Below are 22,426 nucleotides of genomic sequence, written 5' to 3'. Positions count from 1 at the left end.
AAAAAAGCTGGTTGGGAGACTAAAGAGAAAAAAGGATGGAGGCCCCCTGAACCTGTAGGGGTGGGAACCGTGGCCGCCAGGAATTAGAAATCATTCCTTTGGAGGAAAGGCAATGAGTAGGCCCCAAGGTCAATTCTGGGGGAGAAAACACCTTAATTTCCTTTTATTGGAGACACACACAAAGCCTGTTTCCTGAAGCTCTTCCCAGCCACTGCACAAGCTGGGGAGGCTGAGGGTACTGATCTCTAATTCTGCTTCAGGGTCTACTCTGCCTGTCTTGCACCAGCCAAGGGTGCTTGCTGGTACAGACCCCGCCCCAGTCCCTGAGGACAGGGGAGAGGACACCTGTGGAAGGCTCGGGAGTTATGGGCCATGGTAGGCGGGGAGGCAAATGGAATGGGTGGGCTCGCAGGAGGTGGAGGGGCCGGCTGGCAAGAATTTTTCAATTCCTAGCTGCAGGGGTGCTGGCGGGAGGGTATTCAGAAGGACACCCCACCAAAGTCCACGAGGAGCGAGGCTTTCGTCTTTGACTCAGGAAGGGGAGGGGCTCTCAGTGTTGCCACGCTGCGCTTGGTCTGGCACTTCCTCCTCCTTCTGCTCCAAATCAAAGTTCTGTGGACAAGGCTGCAGGTGAGGCCTGGCCCTATGTCTTCCCCGGGGGGGTCTGACTCTTCCCGGGGCGCATGATGAGCGTGCATTGCCCGAAGGGCCGGCAGGAGCCGCTCTACTGAATTTCGTTCTGCAACCCTCTGCAGAGACGCTTGATCCCGTCTAACACTTCCCCCTGACCTACCTCAAGCTCCTGCAAAACCTCGTCCATGAAGTCCTGGGAGTTGTGTTTGTAAGACACAGCTAATCGAATCGCGTCATTGAAGAGCTGGGGGTAGGTGGCAGCAGCGGGAAGGAAGACATGGCAGTGGGTCCCAATGCCCTGTCCCCGTCATACGTCCACACAACACTCCACCCCTAAAGTCAGCAAGTTCACCCCTCGATTCACTTCCCGATCAATGTACTTTTTCTGCCGAGCCCAGGCCTGTCATCTTCCCTGCTGTCAGAACCAACCATGACCCATTCCTATCACCACTCCCTCTGGACCGCCCACTCACGGCCCCTGCAGCAGCGCCTGTCCGCTCCAACATCCCTTCTCTTCGCGGCTTCCCCGGTCCCGTAAGTACTTGGCCTTCCCTAACCTCTGCAGCCCACCGTTACCTTCACGACATTGGTACCATCAGCAGCGGAGACAAAGTACAGGGGAAGAGAGAACTTCCTGGCAAAATTGAAGCTCTTTTGGGTCATCTTTACGTCTGCTGTAAAGAGAAGGTAGGACATTGGCCTGTCCGTTAGGGGAAAGGGAGAGGTTGCCAGAGGCCATGCCAGAAAGTGGGACAGGGAGGGGCAATCAGGGGACATGTCCTAGAAAAAGTTCATTTAACAGGGATCTACGTCTTGGAAAAGGACAGACTGGCTCAGTTGGGGTCTTTACTGGATAGAGGCTGATGGACAGCAAACAAGGGCTGTATTGGGGAAGGACAGATCACTGAAGGTTCACCGCCCCAGGAATGGAGGAGGAAATGTGTGGTGGTGGGTCCCCCATGGAGCATGGACACCCAGATGCAGGGATGGCCCCACCATCAATTTTATTGGCCACCACGATGCATGGGATCTCTGGCCTGAACTCCCGAAGCTCTGTGTACCAAGTGCTCAGGTTCTTGTAGGTTACTTTCCTCTGCACGTCGAACACCTGCAGTGAACAGAGGACGAAAAAGAGCTGAGGGCCATCAGTGTCTGCACACCACCACACCTGACACACACAAGCCGCTGAGCGGCCCTGGGCCCGCCCTTCCCAGGGAAGCCCCCAGAACCTCCCAATCGAAAAGGTGCCTTTAAAACGTTCACTCCTTTTTTGTCATCTTGCCATCGGTGTATCTAATATAACTAGGATGTATCGTTGTACTAATCAATATAGTCTGTTGCAAACCCTAAATCTTCTGTTTTTGTTTTTGTTTTTTTTTTCTTAGTCTATTACTGGTATTACTTAAACTTTGTCTTGAGATTCCTTATGCAGGGCACCTGGGTGGCTCAGTTGGTTGGGTGTCCGACTCTTGGTTTTGGCTCAGGTTATGGTCTTTGGCTCGTGAGAATGAGCCCCACGTCGGGCTCCGGGCTTTGCGGGGGGTCCACTTGAGATTCGCTTCCTCTTCCTCTGCCCTTCCTCTCTCCACTGCCTGCACATGCTCTTTCTAAAATAACTAAATGAATCTTTTAAAAAAATTCCTTTGTAATAACTTTAAATCCCTCCAAGATTTTCCATAGTTACCATCAGTGTACTTTTAAAAGATTATTATTTTTATTTATTTACTTTTTTTTTTAAATAAGGATTTTATTTTTTTGAGAGTGAGTGAGACAGTGCAAGCAGGGGGAAGGGGAGAGGGAAAGAGAAATTCAGGCAGACTCCTTGCTGAGGACAAGCCTGACACGGGGCTTGATCCCATGACCCTGAGATCATGACTTAAGCTGAAATCAACGGTCAGATAACTGAGCCACCCAGGCACCCACTATCGATGTACTTTTAATTTTGAAACTTTTGTTTAATCTCTTGTTCATTTTGTATCTTAAACTTTTTAAAAGTAATTTTTATCTATTCTTGTTATTTGGAGGTGGTTGACATCTTCGTTACTTTGGAAGTCGGGGAGAGGCGCTCAGGATGGTGCTGATTCTGCAAGCAGCAGCCGCGTGCCCACGGGCTAGTCCCTGTTCTTGCAGATCACGTGCCTGATGCCGCGGAGGGTGGCCCGGGCCTTCCGGATGGTGGTCCGCAGGTGGGAGGTGGCAGGTTTTCGCTGGCCGGATCTGCGCATCAGGACCACCTTTCCACCTCTGCCTGCGGCCGCTGGCTCACACCCACAGCCTGGAGGCGAATCGGATGCTTGAAGGGAAGGAGCTGCTCAGCCTCAAGGCTCCGGGTCTGCGTGTTCCGGTGGATTGGGACGCTGGAGCCGTTCTGCGACCACCCACTGCAGGGGCGTGGAGTGCACAGCGCAGGGGTCCCTCTCACTGCATTGGCGGGAGTCGGAACGACTATCTTTTATTATTGTATAGCTTGTAATTTGATTAGCATTTTACAGTGGATAGTTTTTACCTATTTTAAAATAGCAACATGCACAAGCATGGGCAGACTCGCTCTAAGGCCAGGGGAGGCCAGGGTTCCTGACGTGCTTCACGACTGCTGCAGGGACGGGGCCCTCAACCCCCTGGCCAGAGCTCCTGCTTTCAGGCCCACACGGTCCCAGCACAGCAGTGGATCCAGAACAGCCCGGGGACTTGCTGGAATGGCTGCTCTCCCTTCATGGGAGTAAATGCGCCTCACCCAGCACAGGGGCTGCTCTGCATGGCAGGGGGCTTGGGGCAGCAGCTGTCGCAGCTGAGGCAGCAGGAGGTCCGCCTGGGAGGCCCTTCCACGGTACACCCAGGCCCCGTATCAACAAATGACCACATGGTCTTGAATCCCTAATATAAAGACTTCTTATAAATCACACTTGTAATGAGTTTTCCGGAATCTGCTTCACACCAGCCTGCCTCCCACGATCACCATCAGTCACCTTTCGTCCAGGTCTGACCTTGTTTTGAGAGCTGAGGAACAGTTGTTGGGGCCCAGGAGCAGCCCGGTCCAGTCTCTGAGTGGAGCTCCCGCTGGGACTATCGGATCCCACGTGGTCACCGCAAGGCGAGCATTTTCTACCTGCCAGGCCCCATGCAGCAGACAGCTGCACTGAAAGGCATGAAGGAATGCTGGCCGGAGAGACAGCCCCAGGCGTCAGAAGAGGGTCCAAATGCAGCGGATGGAGAGGTGTCCAAGGTGGGGGGCGGGGGGGGGTGTATTTCCTCCCAGAGAGAGAGTGGAGGTAAGCTCAGAGCTCCAAACACCAGTGCAGAAGCGGGAGACAAGGCTGGGCTCCCCCCTCCTGCTTCTCCAGGGTCAGAAGCGTTGACCGTGTGAGCCTCCAGGTGGGACTGCTGGCCTGCACTGCCCCCACGTGCTGTACCCAGTCACCTTCTCGTTCTGTCCTCTTACAGGTACTCATATCACAATTTGGAAAATGTCAAGAGATTTTGTGTTAAGGGATGAGGGAGCTGGAGAATGGAGCCAGGGCCCTGTGCAGGGGCCCTATGCACACAGGCTGGCACAGCTCTCCTGCGCTTCTTTAGCTCTCCCTCAGGTCCTCGAATGGCAGTTTTTACCCTGCGGCTATGGGGAGCCCCCAAAGACTGGGTTTTAGACAGCAGAGAGGGGAGGGGCTCATTTGGGAGCAGGACCAGGTGATGGGGCCGAGGGGACCTTGGAAGCCTGTTGGAACAGTCCTTCCCCACCAGGGAAGGACTTTCCTTGCCTCTTAGATGCCAAGCCCGATGCAGAGGCCCTGGAGGTGCTCCACCCCTGGATGGGGGTCCCTCATCCAGCCTCACTTGAAGAGAAGCTCACCCGGGCATGTTCTCACTCTGGAACCTCCCCAGGCTGCCCTCATCCCCTCTCCCAGTACCCAGCCTTAGTGAGGCGGGCTCAGCACTGCTGGGTCACCCTGCAAGCTTCACAGAGCCTTTGTCCACTGCCCGACAGGTCTCATACCATGATGCAGGCGTGGGCCTTGTGGTAGTAGGAGGCGTGCATACTCTGGAACCGCTCCTGGCCTGCCGTGTCCCAAAAGTCTGCAACAGGAACACAACTCTTGTCTGGTGCGGCTGGAGGGCAGAGAGACCCGGACATGCTGGGCATCTCTGTACAGATCTGTGTGTGCAGGGACACAACACGTGGGAGGAACAAAGGCCGCAGAGCTCGCACGTGTGCGTCATCAGGACACAATGCACCTGGGGGTGTCACGGAAGGTCTGTGTGCGTGTGTGTGCAAGGCAGTGAGTAAGAAGGAACACGTGGCCAGGCCAGGAGGAAGCAGCAGACAGGAAGTCCTGAAAGGGAGAAGGCAGGTTTCCTGTTCTCCCACCCCCAAGATGCAGAGCCCTTCAAGGTTGCACTACGCTGACTTCCCATGTGCGCCGTCCACCGATGGTAGACACAGCCAGGCGGGATGCGCGGCCTAGCCAAGCAGGAGGCGGTGACGTCACAGAAAGTCAAAACCTTTTGTGGAAGGTAATACTCAGACCACAACTGTTATTTCTTTCCACTGGTTGATTAGAATACCAGGTCGGAGAGTCGGACCGAGGCCTTGTGCACCTCCTCCCGTTCCCTGGGCTCCAGGATCCCAGGCTCCTCCCTACCTCCCCTGCTCTCTGCTGGGGGTCTCCCTTCCTTCCTGCCTCTCTCCCATGGACTTCTCTCCCCTCCCCTCTCCTCTCCCTCGAGAGTCCGTGGCCCGGCCTGGTGCTGCTTACCCACAAGGACTGTCTTGCCATCCACTGTGGCTGTGTGCTTGTACAGGGTCAGGGCGTACGTGGACAGCTGCTGTGGCTGACTGCATTCAGGTTAAGGAACAGAGATGAACAAAAGGCAGGCAAGGAAGGTGCTTGGGGTGGGGGCACTGGAAGATGAAACTGGCCCTCTCCTTTTCTTTCTGGAGTTCTTCATATTTTAAACTGAACGAATGTTGCAGACAGAGGATCAGCTTCAAACATCACGGGCACAAACTCCCTGGGAAGGCTGAGGGGGCAGGAGGGGGAAGGGTCACAGGGACAAGGGCTCCGGAAACCTTGAAGGATACAATCCATCCATGAGAAACCTCTCCATGAGTCTGTAAGGACAGTGTGCAAGGTGGTCAGGTACATGCTCCAAGGCCCCTCCTCCGTGCCCCAAGGCCTCACCCCATCCAGGCTGACAACGTAGGGCCACCTGTGGCTCCCCTCCCCCATTCACTCCACAGCCATGGAGCTGCCCTTTAGGACAATGCCCAGGAACTGCCCACCTACCCTCTTCCTGGCTCCCCTTAAGGCCCTGGCCCCCTTTAGCTGTAACACCCATCCAGCACCCACAGCTGCTTTGCCTGAGGGCAGGGACTCCACCTTCCAGGGCAGACACAGACAGACAGGACGCACACTTGTAATGACCATCAAAAACTCACCACTACTAGGAGCTGAAGAAACAGAGACCTGTCTTTGGAGCTTTGCCATGTACCTACACTGGAGACCATAAACTCAACAAATCTAAAAGTGAGTTTCTTTAACCCACGAACCCTGTCCCTGCCCCTGAAGTGTCCAGTTAGTGGCATCACCCCATTCTCCAAGCCTGGAACATGGAATCAGAATGAACGCCCCTCACAAAATGTCCAAGTGTCAACCAAAAATCATTTACTGTTTACAATCAGGAAGAACTTAAAATGAATGAAAAAAGACAATCAATAGAAGTTTTTTTTTTTTTTTTTTTTTTTAAAGATTTTATTTATTCATTTGAGAGAGAGAGAGAGAGAGAAAGCATGACAGGAAGAGGTCAAAGGGAGAAGCAGACTCCCTGTGGAGCTTGTAGCCTGATAAGGGACTCAATCCCAGGACTCTGGGATCATGACCTGAGCCGAAGGCAGTCGTTTCACCGAGCCCCCTAGGTGTCCTCAATAGAAGTTTTAAAAGCATCTGTCATAAGCAAACAAGTACGGGGCACCTGGGTGGCACAGTTGGTTTTGGCTCGGGTTGTGATCTCGGGTCGTGACATCAAGCCCCGCACTGGGCTCTGTGCTCAGCGCAAATCTGCTTGGAGTTTCTCTCTTGCTCTCTCTGCGCCCCCTCCCCCACTGTGAGCACGCATGCTCTCTAATAAATAAATAAATCTTAAAAAAAAATGAACAACTACAATATGCTTGAAATAAACGAAGATACAAAAAGTTTAAATAATGGGCCAATTCATAAAAGCACAAATAAGCAAAACTAACCTAATAATAAACAGATCATTTGAATAGTCTAGAACTATAAATCCCTAAGCCCAGATGGTTTTAGGGTCGATTTCTACCAAACACTGTAAGAATTGATATCAATTTTGTACAACCTCTACCAGAGAAGAGGAGGCGATTTGTTTTATGAAGTCAGTTTATCCCGATATCAAAAGATAGTACAGAAAAACAACTCTATAGACCAATATCTTTCATGAATATAGACACACAGCATTAACAAAATATTAGCAAATAGAACTTGGGAATGCATAACAAGAAGATGTACACCATGACCAAATATGATTTATTTCAGGGGTGTAAGGCTAGGTCAGTACTTGAAAGTTAATCAATGTCTTCTCCCGCAGTAACTGGCTAAAGAAGAAAAGTCACAGGGTCATGTCAATCGATGGGGAAAATACATCTGAAAAATATAACGCCCGTTCATGTTAAAACATACAAAGAAAGAAAGAGGAACAGAGGGGAACTAGTACACTGAAAAGTGTAAAATACTGGTGAAAATTATTAAAGAAGATCTGAATAAATGGGGAGACATACTATGTTAATAGACTGGAAAACTCAATATAAACATGATGTCGGTTCTCCCAAAAGTGATATACAGGTTTAATGCAATGTCCACTAAAATTCCCGCAAGAGGTTATACAGGTATTGTCAAGATTATGAAAAATTTATGTAGACAGGCAACACAGCTTTAAAAAAGCTAAAACAAACTTGACAAAGAATCAAGTGGGAAGAATCACTCTCACCAATCTTAAGACTTATTATGGCTCCCTTAGTCAAGACTGTGTGGTGCTGGTGGAGGGACAGACACACAGATGAATGGAACCAAAGAAAGAATCCAGAAACAGCCTCACAGAAGTAGAGCCAACTGACTTTTAGCAAAGGCGCAAAAGCAATTCAATGGAGGAACAACAGCCCCTTCAACAAGTGACGCCAACTGAGTATCTACAAGGAAAAAACAAACCTTTACCCTAAACCCTCATACCTTAAACAAAAGGCAGTTCAAAACTGATCACAGATTTAAGTATAAAATGTAAAAATGTAAAACTTTTAGAAGAAAACCTAGGGAAAAGATCCTTTGGAGTCAGGGCTTGGTGAAGACCAAAGTCCATGACTTTGGTAACACCAAAAGCATGACCCATAAAACAAACAAGTGGCGAACAGACTTCATGAGAAGTGAAACCTTCTGCTTTATGAGGAAGCCTGTAATAAGACAGCGGGAAGACAAGCCCTAGATAAAAAGGACCTGTCTGCGAATAGCAGATTCAACAAACACCGGTTTCTGGGAAAATAAAGAATTACCAAAACTCTATAGCTAAAAAAACAACAACAACAACAACAAAAACCAGTAAGAAAATACGCAGAAGACATGAAGAGACGTTTAACCACAGAGGAACGTATACATGACCAATAAGCCCAGAAGAAGGTGTTCCATTCCACGCCACCAAGCACCAGGGAAATAGAAACCAAGACCACGCCTGTCACAATGGCTAGGATAAAAAATAGCAACAACACCAAACTTTGGCAAAGGTGCAGGAAAATCACATCTTTCATATACTGCTACTGGGAAAACAGACATTCTAGAAAACAAATCAGTTTCTTTTTTTCTTTTTTAAAAGATTTTATTTCTTTATTTGACAGAGAGAGACAGGAAGGAGAGAGGGAAGACAAGCAGAGGGAGTGGGAAAGGGAGAAGCAGGCCTTCCGTAGAGCAAGGAGCCTGATGCAGGGGTTGATCCCAGGACCCTGGGATCATGACCTGAGCTGAAGGCAGATGCTTAACGACTGAGCCATCCAGGCGCCCCTGGATTGAGTTTCTTAACAAATGAAACATATACTCACTGTATGGTCAACCCACAAAATTAAAACTCATGTCCATGCAAAAACCCACACACATGTTCACAGCAGTTTCATGTGTAATAGCCAAGACCCAGAATCAACTGAAACGCCACTTAACAGGTGACTGGAACAGTCTAGAAGACCATACTGTGGCCATCTACACTATGGAATGTTACTCAGCAACAAAAAGGAACAAAGTATTGATAGTGCAACAACCTGGATGGGTCTTAAGGGCACTGCTCTGTGGAGTGGAGAAGGTCACAGGTTGCGTAATTGTACTTATACGATGTTGCCAGAAGAACAGGATTATAGAGATGGAGAAAAGACTGGTGGTTACAGGGGTTAGTGATGGTGGGAAGTGAGGTGGGGTGGGTGTGACTAAAATGGGTAGCATGACTGAAGTTTGGTATCTTGATTCCAATGACGGTCACAGAAATCTGCACATGTGATAGAATGACACAGAATTATGCATGCACTGAACCAATGGCAATGTCCTGATTTTGATGCTGTTCTATAGCTACCCAAGATATGATCACTGGGGCAGCTGGGGGAAGGGTGCACAAGCTCTCTCTAGACTCTGTCTTTGCAACATCTGTGAATCTATATTATTTCAAAATGAAAAGTTAAGGAAAAAAAAAAGCAAACAAAACCCACAGAGACAGGGAGAAGATACACGCAATGCCGACAAGGGACAAGAATATAAAGAAAATATAAATGGCTGTTCCGGGAACACACAAACCACCTGTGTACTAAGAATATGAACAGATGAACAGGTAACAGATCTACGAAAAGATGCTCAATGTTTAAATTTAGTGACTCGATCATTTTTAATACAGACTGGCAAAATTCAGAAAGTCACAGGATACAGAATGTTGGGGATTTTGTAGAGCGACAGAAACTCTTACACTGTGCTGGCAGCAGTGTAAATGTAACAGAACTGTTTTGGAGAGCCATTTGGGTATCCTAAAGTTTGCACTAACCCTAAAACTAGGCCATTTCCCCCCAGGCCAAAGTGTACCCAAGATGGTAGGTGTGAAAATATTCACCTCAGTATTGGGTTTAATATCATAAAAATGATAACATCATAAATGTTCTGTTGTGAACAGACAAATAATTTTAGCACAAACTAGTTAAAACAAATTTACTGAGTGCTTACCACTGGCCAGACACTATGCGGGTGCCATGACACCGGGCAAACCAGATGGAGATCCCTGTGTTCACGGAGTGTACACTGGAGCAGATGAAGACAGACAACAAGGAAGCCCTCAAAACAGATTCAGCCACATGTGTAGTCCCTGCATTTAGAACAAAGGCATCACTGTGATTTGGTGGGGTTGAGAACTATTTCATCAATTAGTGGTGTCCAAGCAGCTGAATATCTGTCTGGGAAAAAACAAATCTTTAGGCTGTTTAATGCAATGGTGGAGCAGGAAGTACAGGAGGTCAGCCCTCAACTGATCTATCCAGTAAACTGTAAGAATGGATCAGAATCAACCAATTCTGAACTCTGGAACCTGCCTGGACACACAGCACGCAGGAGGGCACTACGTAAAAGAAGAGTGCTGAGCCCAGCTAAAGAGCAACACAGGCCAAGCAGCGGCCCTCAGCCACTCCTCAGGCCCGCCGCACTGACCTCATGATCTGTGCTCCCAGGGTCAGGCTAGCGTTGCCCTCAAAAAGTCTGGTGGCATATTTTGCACAGTTAGGTCTTGGCTCTCTCAGGCTGCAGGGTTCCCTGGCTGGCATCTGCTGGAGATTTCAAGGGTCAGGAATACCTTTGCTTTTCTTTCCTTTTTTGGAGCCAGAAACATAAGGGAATCTTGTCAGGTCACTGTGGTCAGACCACAGATGACAGAACATCATCATAGATATCACAGAGAACATCACAGATAACATCAGTGACCACACACAACAAAGAATGTACACTTTGCAAAAACAGTTTGGAAAAGTTATAAACAGATAAACCTAGTCCCAAACAAGCAGAAATCAGCAATCCCTGAGAAGTGGGAGGACCTGATTTCTAAAGTTACCATACTAAAATACTCAGAATGCCTAATTCTCTTCAAAAAAATGCCAAAGCAAACAAAGAAATGAGAATATATGGGCTATTCTCACAAAAAAAGAACTGGACAGAAATAATGCCAGAAGAAACACAGACACCGGAATTATCTTAAATGTACTCAAAGAACTAAAGGAATTCAGGGATGAAGAATTAAAGTAAATCAGGAAATGATACATGAACAAAATGAGAATATTAATAAAGAGATAGAAATTATGAAAAGGAACCCAACAACACTTCTGGAGCTGCTGGAAAGCACATTAATTATAATGAAGAAACCAAACCAAACCAAACCCTCACTAGAGGGTTTTCAACAACATACTTGAGCAGAAGAAAGAATCAGCAAACTTGAAATAAGGCAATTGAAATTACCTAGTCGGAGAAGCAAGAGAAAAAAAAAAAGAATGAAAAGGAACAGGGCCTAAGGAAGGTGTGGGACAACATAAAGCTTACTAGTATATACATCATAAAGAAGAGAGAGATTTGAAAAAATAATGCCTACTAATTTCCCAAACTTGGGGTATCTGGATGGCTCAGTCAATTGAGCATCCAGTTCTTGATTTCAGCTCAGGTCATGATCTCAGGGTTCTGAGACGGAGCCCTGCATCAGGCTCCGTGCTCAGTGCGGGGTCGGCTGTCCCTCTCCTCCCTGCTCTGCCCATTTCCCTGCCCCCCCCGCCCCCGCCACCACATGCACACAGGCTCTCTCTCTCTCAAATAAATAAATCTTAAAAAAACCCCAACAAAACCAACTTCCCAAACTTGAAGTCTGCACACATCATGACTTGAGTACACACACCTAGCAAACAATAAACTCCAAGCAGGATAAAGCCAGAGACCCACACTGAGACACATCACAGGCAAACTGCCGAAACCTAAAGATACAATCCTCAGTGAGACAAACAGCCACTTTCTCCTCAGACACCCCTAAAGTCAGAAGGCAGTGGGATGACATATTTAAAAAGCTGTCAACCAGGATTTCTACATCCAGCAAATGATCCTTCAAGAATGAAGTTAAGACATTCCCGGATAAACATAGTTGACAAGGCTCATTACCAGTGGACCTGCCCTGTAAGAAATGTTAAAGTGAGTCTCTTTTAGGTTAAAATGAAAGGATATTAGGTGGTAATTTGAAGCTGAATGAAAAAATAAAGATCTTCAGTAAAGGTAAGCTACATAGGTACAAATAAAAGCCAGTACTCTTGTACTTTTGGTTTGTAATTCCCCTTTCTCCTGCATGACTTAAAAAGCAAACACACAAAGCAGTAATTATAAATCTATGTTCCGCGCACTTCATGTATAAAGACGCAGTCTGTGCCAGACAAGACGGAGGTGTGGGGCAGAGCTCTCTGGGCGCGACTGCGTTGTTCCAACAACCCCGTGTTACGCAAACAGGCTGTTGTAAGTCTAAGACTGTAGCTGTCATCTCTAAGATAACCACTAGGAAACAATTAAAGAATTACATAAAACATGAAGAAGAGAACGAAAATAGTGCACTTCAAAAAATCAGAAAACAAATAGGCAGCAGTGAAGTAATGATGAAAAACAGACAGAAAAGCAAACAGCTAAATGGCAGAAATAAGCCCTCCTTTACTGATAATTCTTGTTGTTTCCAGTGTCAGTGGATAAAACTCTCCCATTACAAGTGAGAGACGGGCAAAATACATCCCAGCACTTGATCCGCGCACGAGCTGCCGGGACGGTCTCCCTGCAGACACAACGCCACAAAAACCCTGAAAATAAGAGAGCGAGATCATCCATGCCAACAGTGTCCAAAAGGAGCTGGAGCAGCTCTGCTTAGTCAGACAAAATAAACTTTCAGTCACAACTTAGGAGGGAAAGGATGATAGCACACAGTGATGAAAGTTTCAATCTAGCAAGAATACATCAAAGCTGCAAACATTTACGCACCTGAAACAGTCCCAGAAGAAAGGAAGTGAACGCCGACCCCGCTGAGATTCCCGCCGTCAGTGACGGGTAGAACCAGACGCAGACCGACAGGGAAGCCAAGGATGTGCACAACACTACAGCCGGCGGGACCTACGCTAAGTACAGAGAACACTGCACCCGACGGCAGCAGAGGACACGCTCTACTCAAGTGAACACAGGTGAGACCATAAAGCAAGTCTTAATAAAATTAAAAAAGACTGAGATCATACCAAGTATCTTCTCCAATAAAATGGAGTGACACCAGAAATACATAACAGAAGGAAAACCAGAACATTCGCAACTGTATGTTAATTAAACAACACAATATTAAACAACCAATGGGTTGCAGACGAAATTACAAGGACAATTGGAAGATGCCTTGAGACGGATGAAAATGAAAACACAACAAACCAGAACTTAAGGATGAAACCAAAGATGTGCCAAAAGCAAATATAGCTATGAGCAAATACCTTAAACATGAAGAAATACCTCAAATCAACAACTGATACGTACATCTTAAGGTACTCGACAGAAAAGAGTGAACTAAACACGAGCTTGCTGCAGGGAGGCAGTAATGAAGACTCTAGTGGAGATAAACAAAATGAGGAGAGAAAGGCAAGGAAGAACATCAGTGAGATAAAAAATGAGCTCTCGGAAAAGATCAACAAATCAACAAGCCTTGGGCAGGCCGAGGGCAGAGAGAGAAGACACCAATGATCAAAATCAGAACTGAGACTGGGGACACTCACGTCCATTCTGCAGAAACAAAGCACATTGTAAGAGGGTACCATGAACAAGGGTGTGCCGACAGACTGGACGATCTAGAGGAAGTGCATACATCTCCGTGAATACACAAGCCACCAAGCGGGTTGAAGACGTAGAAGGAAGTATGAACAGACCAACACCCAATAAGGAGCGACGAATAACCTCCCATAAAGAAAAGCCCAGGACTGGGTTGCTTCCCTGGAGGGTTCTACCAAGCATTTAATGAACTAACGCCAATACTTCTCAAACTTGTCCAAAAAATTGAAGCGGAGGGAACATTTCCTAATTCTTTCCATGAAGCCAACATTACCCCGATTCCAAAGGCAGACAATGCCCTACAAGAAAACTGTATCTCCAAATATAGATGTCAAAATCCTCAACACAATAATAGAAAACCAAATTCATATTAAGAGGCCTATACACCATGACCAAGGGAGACTTCTCTTGGAATTTAAGAGTGGTTCAATTTAAGAAAACTAATCAAGTATATTATATTAATAGACCGAAAGGAAAACCCTACATATTTATCTCAATAAATGCACGAAAAGCATTTGACAAAACCCATACCATCCCATGACAAAAACACTCGATGAACTAGCAACAGAAGGTAATTTCCTCAAAAGGATAAAGGCCATATATGAAAAGACACAATCAACCTCATACTCAGTTGTGAAAATGACAGCGGGCCCTCAGGTGCCTGACAAGCAGGACAATCCTGCTCACACCGAGTCTGGATGTTCCGATAAGAACCTGAGCCTAGGATGCCCACCCCAAGCTCCCACGTCGCTTTTCCCTGGCACGTTTTAAAATAACCACTTAGGGGGCGTGCCTGGTTGGCTCAGTCAGTAGAGCATGTGACTCTCACTCTCAGGGTCATGAGTTCAAGCCCTAGGCTGGGCATGAAGCCTACTTAAAGAAATAAGTAAATTAAAAAAATAAAATAAATAAACACTTAGATTTGAGCATGCAAACAGTGTGACCCGGAATGGAGGACGGCTCTTCCCCCGACTTATTTCACTCCCACTTCTGGGACTTGTATGTGACAGATCCTGGGACTTGACTTCCATTGTGTGGGTATACGGAGAGTACTCAGTCAAAACAACCCCAGGGCTTTCACTTCCCCAAAGTGGGTGCTCAGATGCTGAGGGGACTACCTGCTGACCTTATGTCCCTCATTCATCAGGGACCTGTGTACTCTTAACTCAGTGCGTCAGGTACAAGAAGCCTTCAACATAAGCACCTGGGCAAGAAAAGCAAACAGCAGGCATCCAAATTGGAAAGATGGAAGTAAAACTATTTCTCTTCAAAGATAACATAATTTTAGACACAGAAAATGAGAGAATCCACAAAAAAGTACCAGAGGTAATAAATTCAGCAAAGTTGCAAGATATCCACACACAAAACTGAACTGCACATCTATGCACTGGCAATGAACAACATGAAAAGGGAATCTAACCAGGACGACGTAACACTTGTACAGTAAAACTAAGACACTGAACAGGGCTTAAATAAGTGGGAAGACACTGTTCATGGGTTTGAAGGCTTACTGTTGCGAGGCAGATAACTCGACCCAAAGCAATGCACAGATTCCATGCAATCCCTATCTGAATCCCAATGACATTTTTGCAGAAATAAAAGAACACATCTCAAAATTCGTATGAAACTTCAAGGGATCCTAAGTACCCAAAATTATTTTGTGAAAGAATAACAAACTTGAGGAACTCACATTTCCCTCAGGTCAAGACTTCATTCAAAGCTATAATAATCAAAACAGTATGGTATTGGCATAAATATGGACATACAGACCACAGCTCAGAAAGAAACCCTCACATATATGGTCACATAATTTCTGACAAGGGTGCCGAAGACCATTCAATGGGAAGAAATTATGCTGGGAAAACTGGATATTCCCCTGCTGACGAATGAAGGTGGGCCCCTTCCCTCATACCAATATACAAAAGTTAACACGAAATGGATCAAAGACCTAAACTTAAGAGCTGAAACTATAAAACTTTTAGAAGAAAATATAGGATCAAATCTTCATGATTCTCCCATAAGAACAGATACATAGACCAATGGAACAGAATAGAGAGCCCAGAAATAAGCCTACACGTATACGGCCAAATATTTGACTATGGAACCAAGAACACACAATGGAAAAAGGATGGTCTCTTCAATAAACGGTTATAAGAAAACTAGAAATCCACATATAAAAGAATGAAATTGGATCTCTGTCTTATACCATTCACCAAAAATTAACTCAAAATGAGTTGAGCTCTGGGTGTGGTGCAAAAATAATGAATACTGTTATGCTGAAAATAATAAAAAATAAATTAAAAAAATGAGTTAAAGACTTTTCCCTTTTCTTTTCCTTTTTTAAAGATTTTATTTATTTCTTTGACAGAGAGAGACACGGCGAGAGAGGGAGCACAGGCAGGGGGCGTGGGAGAGAGAGAAGCAGGCCTTCTGCTGAGCAGGGAGCCCGATGTGGGATTTAACCCAGGACCGTGGGATCACGACCTGAGCCAAAGGCAGACGCTCAATGACTGAGCCACCCAGGCGCCCCAAGACTTTTTTCAAACTGTGAAATGATAACCAAGATAATCATAGTTAACATCCATCAGCACACATAGCTACAGAATTTCTTCTTGTGACGAGAGCTTCCAGATTGCAGTACAGTGTTACCAACTATCGTCACCAGGTCATACATCACATCCTTACGACTTATTTATTTTAAACTGGAAGCTTGTGCCTTGTGACCTCCTTCCCCAACCCCTACCCACCACCTCTGGCAGCCCCCAATCTGTTGTATCTATGAGCTTGCATCTTTGTTTTTTTTTTTTTTTTATAAGATTCCACATATATGTGAGATCATACAGTATTCGCCTTTCTCTGACTTATTTCACTAGAACAACGCCCTCAAGACCCAGCCATGTTGTTGCAAGATTTGCTTCTTTCTAAAGGGCTGAGTACTATTCCATGGCACAGAGGAATAGGAGGTGTTGGTCAAAGGGTACACTTGTGTTATAAGACAGGCAAGTTCTGGTGATTCTGTGCCCAGTGTGGTGACCACAATGAACAATACTGCATCAAGTACTTGCAAGCTGCTAAGAGAGTAACTCTTCAGGGCTTTTATCACACACCGAAACAAGATAACTCTGTGAGGCAATGGATGTGCCAGCAAACCTCACTGTGGCGATCACTCTGCAATACACATGTATGTGAAATCATCATGTCGTACCCCACCGCAATCTTAGATATTATATCTCAAACATTTTCTTTAACTAATTTTTTAACAGTTCAATTTATTAAAATTGTTTCTGTTCATCAAAATACACCGGTAAGAGTAAAAAGCTGCAGACTGAAAGAAGGTTCAGAATGTCTGAAGAGATTCCCACAAGTCAATAATAAAAAGACAAACAGTCCAACAAAAATGAGCACCTGTCTTTAAAGAGACATTTCACAAAGGAGGATTTCCAATGACCAACGAGCACCAGTAAGTGAGAAGGTGCTCCTCAGAATTAGTCATCATCTTAGAAAGTCTTAAATATAATCTCTATGAAAAATCAGCCTTGATAAATGTGCTGTCAAAATGTCTCCTTACTACTTTTTTCCCTGCTTGATCTATTGATGACTGAGAGGAACACCTATTCTGAACTCGGTCAGTCATCCAGTTAAAAAATTATTCAGACTTGGTCACTCCTCTGCTTAAACCATCCCATATTTTTCCATTTCTTTCTGTTCAAAGCATCCTCAGATCCCAAGGCCCACCCCGACTCCCCTCCCGTTGACTTCCTGCTTCTCCCTCTGCTCCAGCTACTAGCCAGTCCCTCTAGCTGAAACGCTCCTCCCCACACACGGCTTGTTCCCTTGCCTTCTTCAGACCTTGGCTCAGATATCACCTTCACAAACGGGCCTGCCCTAACCACTGTCCTGAGGTGACAACTGCACTTTACCCCACATATTAAGGGCTACTCTCTATCTGTCTATAAATTGAATACATTATAGCCATGATTTTATATTTCTAAGATTTAAAACTGTAGCTTCCCTTGCAGAAGGATGGTAGGTTCTGTTTACAACCGAACAGAAACAGCATCCATACTATAAAGAAAATGCACCAGCGTCTTACACAGAAGCAGGAAACCCTCCCAGGGCAATCATGGCCGCCAGAGGCGCAGGGGCCCAGAGACAGAGCCAAGGTTAGACCTGCTCTGAGACAGCACGTGCTTGCGGTGCGGAGGACAGCAGAGCTTGAGAGACTTGGCTCATCACAGCGGGCAGTGAACAAGTGACTGTCCCTATGCTCCTGGCCCAGAAGCTTGTGAAGTATCACAGGGGCCAGACCCCTCTCAGGAGGCCCCTTCCACCAGGCATCCAGCCCGCTCCCTCCTGGCCTCAGGGGACCAAGGCAGGTGACAGGGGTCAGGCTGTGCAGTTTCTGCTCACTAATCTCCCCTATTTGACTCCAGTCTGTGCTCACACCCCGCGGCCCTAGAGGGTGCGCATCCCCGCCCTCTTTGCATAATGGTGGACGGTGCTCAGGGGGAGAATGACATCTTATCCCCCGAAAAAGGCAATTATCTGGAGCTAACCATTCTGTTTTTGAACAAAGACTTCTATTTATTCATTTTCTTCATCAGGTCAAACTAGTGGCAAATGTGAAGATAAAACTAAGACCCACTGAAGACCTACCATGCGTCAAACCTTAGGCTAGTCCCTTAGAAAGCACTGCAAGGAGCGCCTTGTTACACTTCTCCCCCACAAACGGAGGCGAGAAGCTTCAGTGGTTGAGTCAGGGGCAAAGCATGTCTGCAGCTAACTTCTCTTAAAGAGTGGATAAGGAAAGGCCACATTTGTTATTAGACGGAGGGAGCATCTGGCTCCAAAGAAATCCTAAAGAAAGGTAAAGCCCAAGGGACACCTGGGGGGGCTCAGTTGGTTTAGCATCTGCCTTCAGCTCAGGTCATGATCCCAGGACCCTGGGATCGAGTCCTGCATGGGGCTCTCTGCTCAGCGGGGAGCCTGCTTCTCCCTCTGCCTCTCCCCTGCTTGTGCTTTCTTTCTCTCAAATAAATAAATAAATAATCTTAAAAAAAAAAAAACATACGCACAAAAGAAAGGCAAGGCCCAAAATAGCCTAAGCACCCCTGTCCCCAAGGGGAAGATGACTCCTTGAGCTGCAGAAGGAGAAGCTACAGTGGGAGCATGGGTTCTTCTCAGGACTGGTCAGCAATGCCCTGACGGTACAGAAAACATGAAGAAAATGTTTGAAGGACTGGCAGGGTCTCCAAGTGATATGGTGGTAAGTGCGCACACAGAGATGGGTCCTTCCTGATCACCGAGAGCACGGTCTGACCCTGGTAGTACTCATAACTTGTAGAGTTAACTCCTCTTAAAGTGGACCCAGGCTAGACAATCAGATTATGAGCTGGCCAGGTCCGAGCTTGTTAGGGGAGAACATCTTGCAGTAGTAGCCGACTCAGGAAGGAGGTATGTGCAGGTGTGAAGGCAGTGAGAGAGCTAGGTCATCAAGTCCACAGAGGCTGAGGGGCCAAAAACACAGATGCAGAGAAGTGGAATCAAGAGGCATGAACGTGCTACGTGAGAAAGGAGAGCCCCTCAGAGAAGCCGGGTGCATCTGCCCTGCAGGCCCGATTGTCTTCCAGACGCTGTGGCTGTAGAGGCCAAGGTTGCGTCCTCTTGGAAGTCCTGCTGACCTCCTGGACTCCTACTTTTTGTTGTCCTAAGCGAGGCTTGTAAGAAACCAGCATTGAACCTGGAGCTGGGCAGTGCTAAGGAAGCAGGCAGGCCACCTTCGGCCTCACACTGAGCTCTGCTCTCCGAAGCCCTCGCCTGCTCTTCATCTTCCTGCCATTTCTGCTCTGTTTGCTGGGAAACACTACACTTGGCTGGCACACAGCGGGTGTTCCTTACTGTGCGATCTCCCCAAACTACAACACTCACCCTCATTTTCATTGTACACACACATTGCTGAGGATGGTCAAAGCGACAGTGGAACCCTACTATGTGGACACGGGGTGGGGGGGAGAGTGTGTGAACCCACGACGACAGCCTCAGACCCTGCAAAGCCCCTGAAGCTGACAATGAAGCTTGGAAACAAGGCACATGTGGAGCCCCAGGAGGCAGGACTTGAGACGTCTGGTCTACCCTCCCGAGGTGAAGGTGGAAAGGGACACGGAGGCTCTGCCAGCACTGCAGAGCCCCCTTCAACCCTCCAGCTGTGGGGTCCCACACTGTGCACACTGCAGAGCCCCCTTCAACCCTCCAGCTGTGGGGTCCCACACTGTGCACACTGCAGAGCCCCCCTTAACCCTCCAGCTGTGGGGTCCCACACTGTGCACACTGCAGAGCCCCCCTTCAACCCTCCAGCTGTGGAGTCCCACACTGTGCACAGGGGCAGTGGGGTCAGTTAAGAGTCAGCCAATCTCCAGGCTGACACAGTCAGTCCTCATTTCCTGCCATTCTGCTTCTTCTTGGGGAGCTCCTCCAAGAAGGCATCTGCACCACCTCTAATCAATCTGTCCTCGGTCTTCATTCCCACTTGCAGACTCTCTGCCCACACAGAACATACAGGGTCCCTCAGCTCTCACCGCCTCACCCTGCACTGCTACAGTAGTCTCCTGGGTGACCCATCCCATATCTGCTGCCAAGACTCCTGGAGAGAGCTCTATTTACTCAGTCCTTATGACTTGCTCCCCCTTCCCCAACACACACAGCTGCTATGATCCCCCTTGTTCCCCGCCACACACCTAGGTTCCAGCCAAGACTACTCCCTTATCAATCCTGTAGAAGTCATGCTCCTCTGTGCCAGCCCGACCTGCTGTGGGCCTGGTCCTTCTTCCCTCATCTCCCAACATACTTGGACTTGCCCACAGCGCTGTCCCCTAGGCAGATGATCTTCACGTTGTCGTCAGCATCATATTTGTCTTGGTTGAGCTCACAGGGTTTGGCCTTGTCGCTGGCCATTGGCTCCTGGCTGTCCAGCCCCGGGGAGGTGTGTGGGTGTGGGGACTTGTCGTTGTCTGGGAAGATAAAGAGGAGACTACTGTTAAAGAGATGAGAAGTTTCCTCAACCAAATCTACATGTTCTTCTTCCTGGATGGGAGAGAGAAGCTGATGAGATAAAGGGCCAAGGACACACATCCACCCTTCTCTATTCACTACCAACCTGGTCGCCACCTGCTCAGCTGTGGAGGTGGACTCTTGTCCCCCTCCAAATCCTCTTTGGGTGGTTTACTCTGTGTCATGTCTGTACTGCAGCTCTCTGGTCAGGGCCACACCTCCCAGTCCCACCTGGAAAGACTACTTCACAAGTTGCACATGGGCAACCTTTCTCACCGGTAAAACTGGACCACCCCCCCCCCCCCAAAAAAAACCCCCAAATCCAATCACTGTGAGACAGACAGTGCTCTGTAGGCCGAAGCTCTTATCACGGAATGACAGACTACACAGCCAAAAACATCTAATGTGTATTCCTGATCACCTACCTCAAGCCTCCACCTCCCCTTCATTTTTCACTCTGCTGCAATCAGCAGCTGCCTCTTTCTCTCTCACTGTGGGCGTTCTCCAGCCCGTCTTTTCTAGGGTTACTTCAGTCTCTGCTAGTTTCAAGTATCTCCTAACTATGGATGGCGCCAGACCTGTACCTCCACTGAGACTGCTTCCCTTGGCAGCAGACTCAGGCAGCTGCCCACCAGACTTGGACTAGTACGTTCTGCCACACAGGGACAAATAACATGTAAAAAACCAAATACTTAATTCCTGCCCACCCAAACATCAGTCCTTATGTTCCTCGTCTGTCCAAGACATCACCCAATGCCAACACCTCTGTGCGACATCACCTCTAGCTCTGCTCTTCTCTCCTCACTGCCAAAGACAACTTTTCGCACTGTACTAAGAGTGCAATACACAGATCCTGAGCCAGTGAGGCACACAGAAATGATGCCTTCCGGCTCCCACTGAGCAGGCACCATTCGCAGACCTTGTGCTGGGTTCGGAGGAAAGGACACGACCCTAACCCTAACCCTAACCCTAACCCTAACCCTACTGCAGCAAGAGCTAGGACCGCGTGTGCACACCGTCGGGGTGGGAAATGCCAGCAGGACCCTGGCTGTACCACCGCTCAGGCAGGGACTGAGCCCGGTTTACCCAGGTGCCCTCACCTGGGAAATGACATGCTTGGTGAGCATAGCGAGGGGCTGTCCCTTCCACGACCCCCCAGAGCAGAGTGACCTGTTCCAAAGCCAAACCCAGACCTGTAACTCCAGGCTCCACGATCTTCAACGGCTGTCTCTGCCCTCGTCACCCCCAACCCCGCCCCCCGCCACCGCTGCGGGAACCCACTGACCCGTCCTTCTCCCGCCCAGGGCCCAAGGACGGCGGATCCCGAGGCTGGGCCGCCGCCTGCGGGAAACGAGGTACGACCCCGGACTCCCCCGGTGGCCAGCCGTTCCCCAGTGGGCGCCCTTCTCCCGACCCCGCCCCACCACCCCAGCCCCGCTCCGCCCGGATCGCGCCCCGGACCCCACCCGCCAGCCGGGGTTTCCTCTGCACCGCTCGCCGCTTCCGCCTCGCTCCGCGTCCTCGCAGCTGCTACGCAACCGCGCGAGGCCCCGGAGCAGGGCTGCCCGGCCCGAGGCCTGAAGGACCCCTCCGCGGCGCGGGCTGGCTAGCGCGGTGCCGGGACGGAGCGCGGCAGGGGCGCGCGCATGCGCCGGCCGGTCCGGCTTGCGGGGAGCGCGTGGCGGGCCTCCCCCAGGCTGCCGCGCGAGGGGGGCGCGCGCCGATGCGGCGGGGTCGTGTGTTCCTTGTTGGCGTGGAACTATGTGGCAAACAAAGTGGTGTGTGGCTTTTTTATTTCTTTACCAAAATATTTAGAAATCCTGTACTGGCCTCAATTATCAGTGGCTTTACGAAGCAGACCAAAAAGT

At 48.3% G+C, this 22,426-nt stretch overlaps 1 protein-coding gene across 14 annotated transcripts; it reads right to left on the bottom strand.

Annotated features, from left to right (window-relative positions):
- Window positions 1–129: 129 nt before the first annotated feature.
- RABL2B (RAB, member of RAS oncogene family like 2B) lies at window positions 130–22,140 on the bottom strand. Of its 14 annotated transcripts, none has more exons than XM_032345726.1 (10): window positions 22,025–22,062; window positions 21,659–21,728; window positions 20,356–20,518; window positions 5,711–5,740; window positions 5,385–5,464; window positions 4,625–4,704; window positions 1,630–1,741; window positions 1,210–1,307; window positions 794–877; window positions 130–612 (listed from the first exon to the last, which is right to left on the bottom strand). In XM_032345726.1, exons 3-10 carry the CDS (start codon window positions 20,460–20,462, stop codon window positions 532–534), a joined length of 672 nt encoding a protein of 223 aa, XP_032201617.1. In that variant the 5' UTR covers window positions 20,463–20,518; window positions 21,659–21,728; window positions 22,025–22,062; the 3' UTR covers window positions 130–531. The 14 variants fall into 14 exon arrangements, with proteins under 14 accessions (XP_032201617.1, XP_032201621.1, XP_032201614.1 ...); XM_032345730.1 differs by lacking the exons at window positions 21,659–21,728; window positions 22,025–22,062 and adding exons at window positions 9,879–10,017; window positions 10,356–10,512 and having other exon boundaries at window positions 20,356–20,457; XM_032345723.1 differs by lacking the exon at window positions 21,659–21,728 and having other exon boundaries at window positions 22,025–22,140.
- Between the last annotated feature and the right edge of the window lie 286 nt (window positions 22,141–22,426).

The sequence above is a fragment of the Mustela erminea genome, chromosome 6 (genome assembly GCF_009829155.1).
Source record: "Mustela erminea isolate mMusErm1 chromosome 6, mMusErm1.Pri, whole genome shotgun sequence".
Taxonomy (NCBI): domain Eukaryota; kingdom Metazoa; phylum Chordata; class Mammalia; order Carnivora; family Mustelidae; genus Mustela; species Mustela erminea.
The sequence above is the reverse complement of the archived record's forward strand: the minus strand, read 5'-3'. Positions and strand labels throughout refer to the sequence as shown.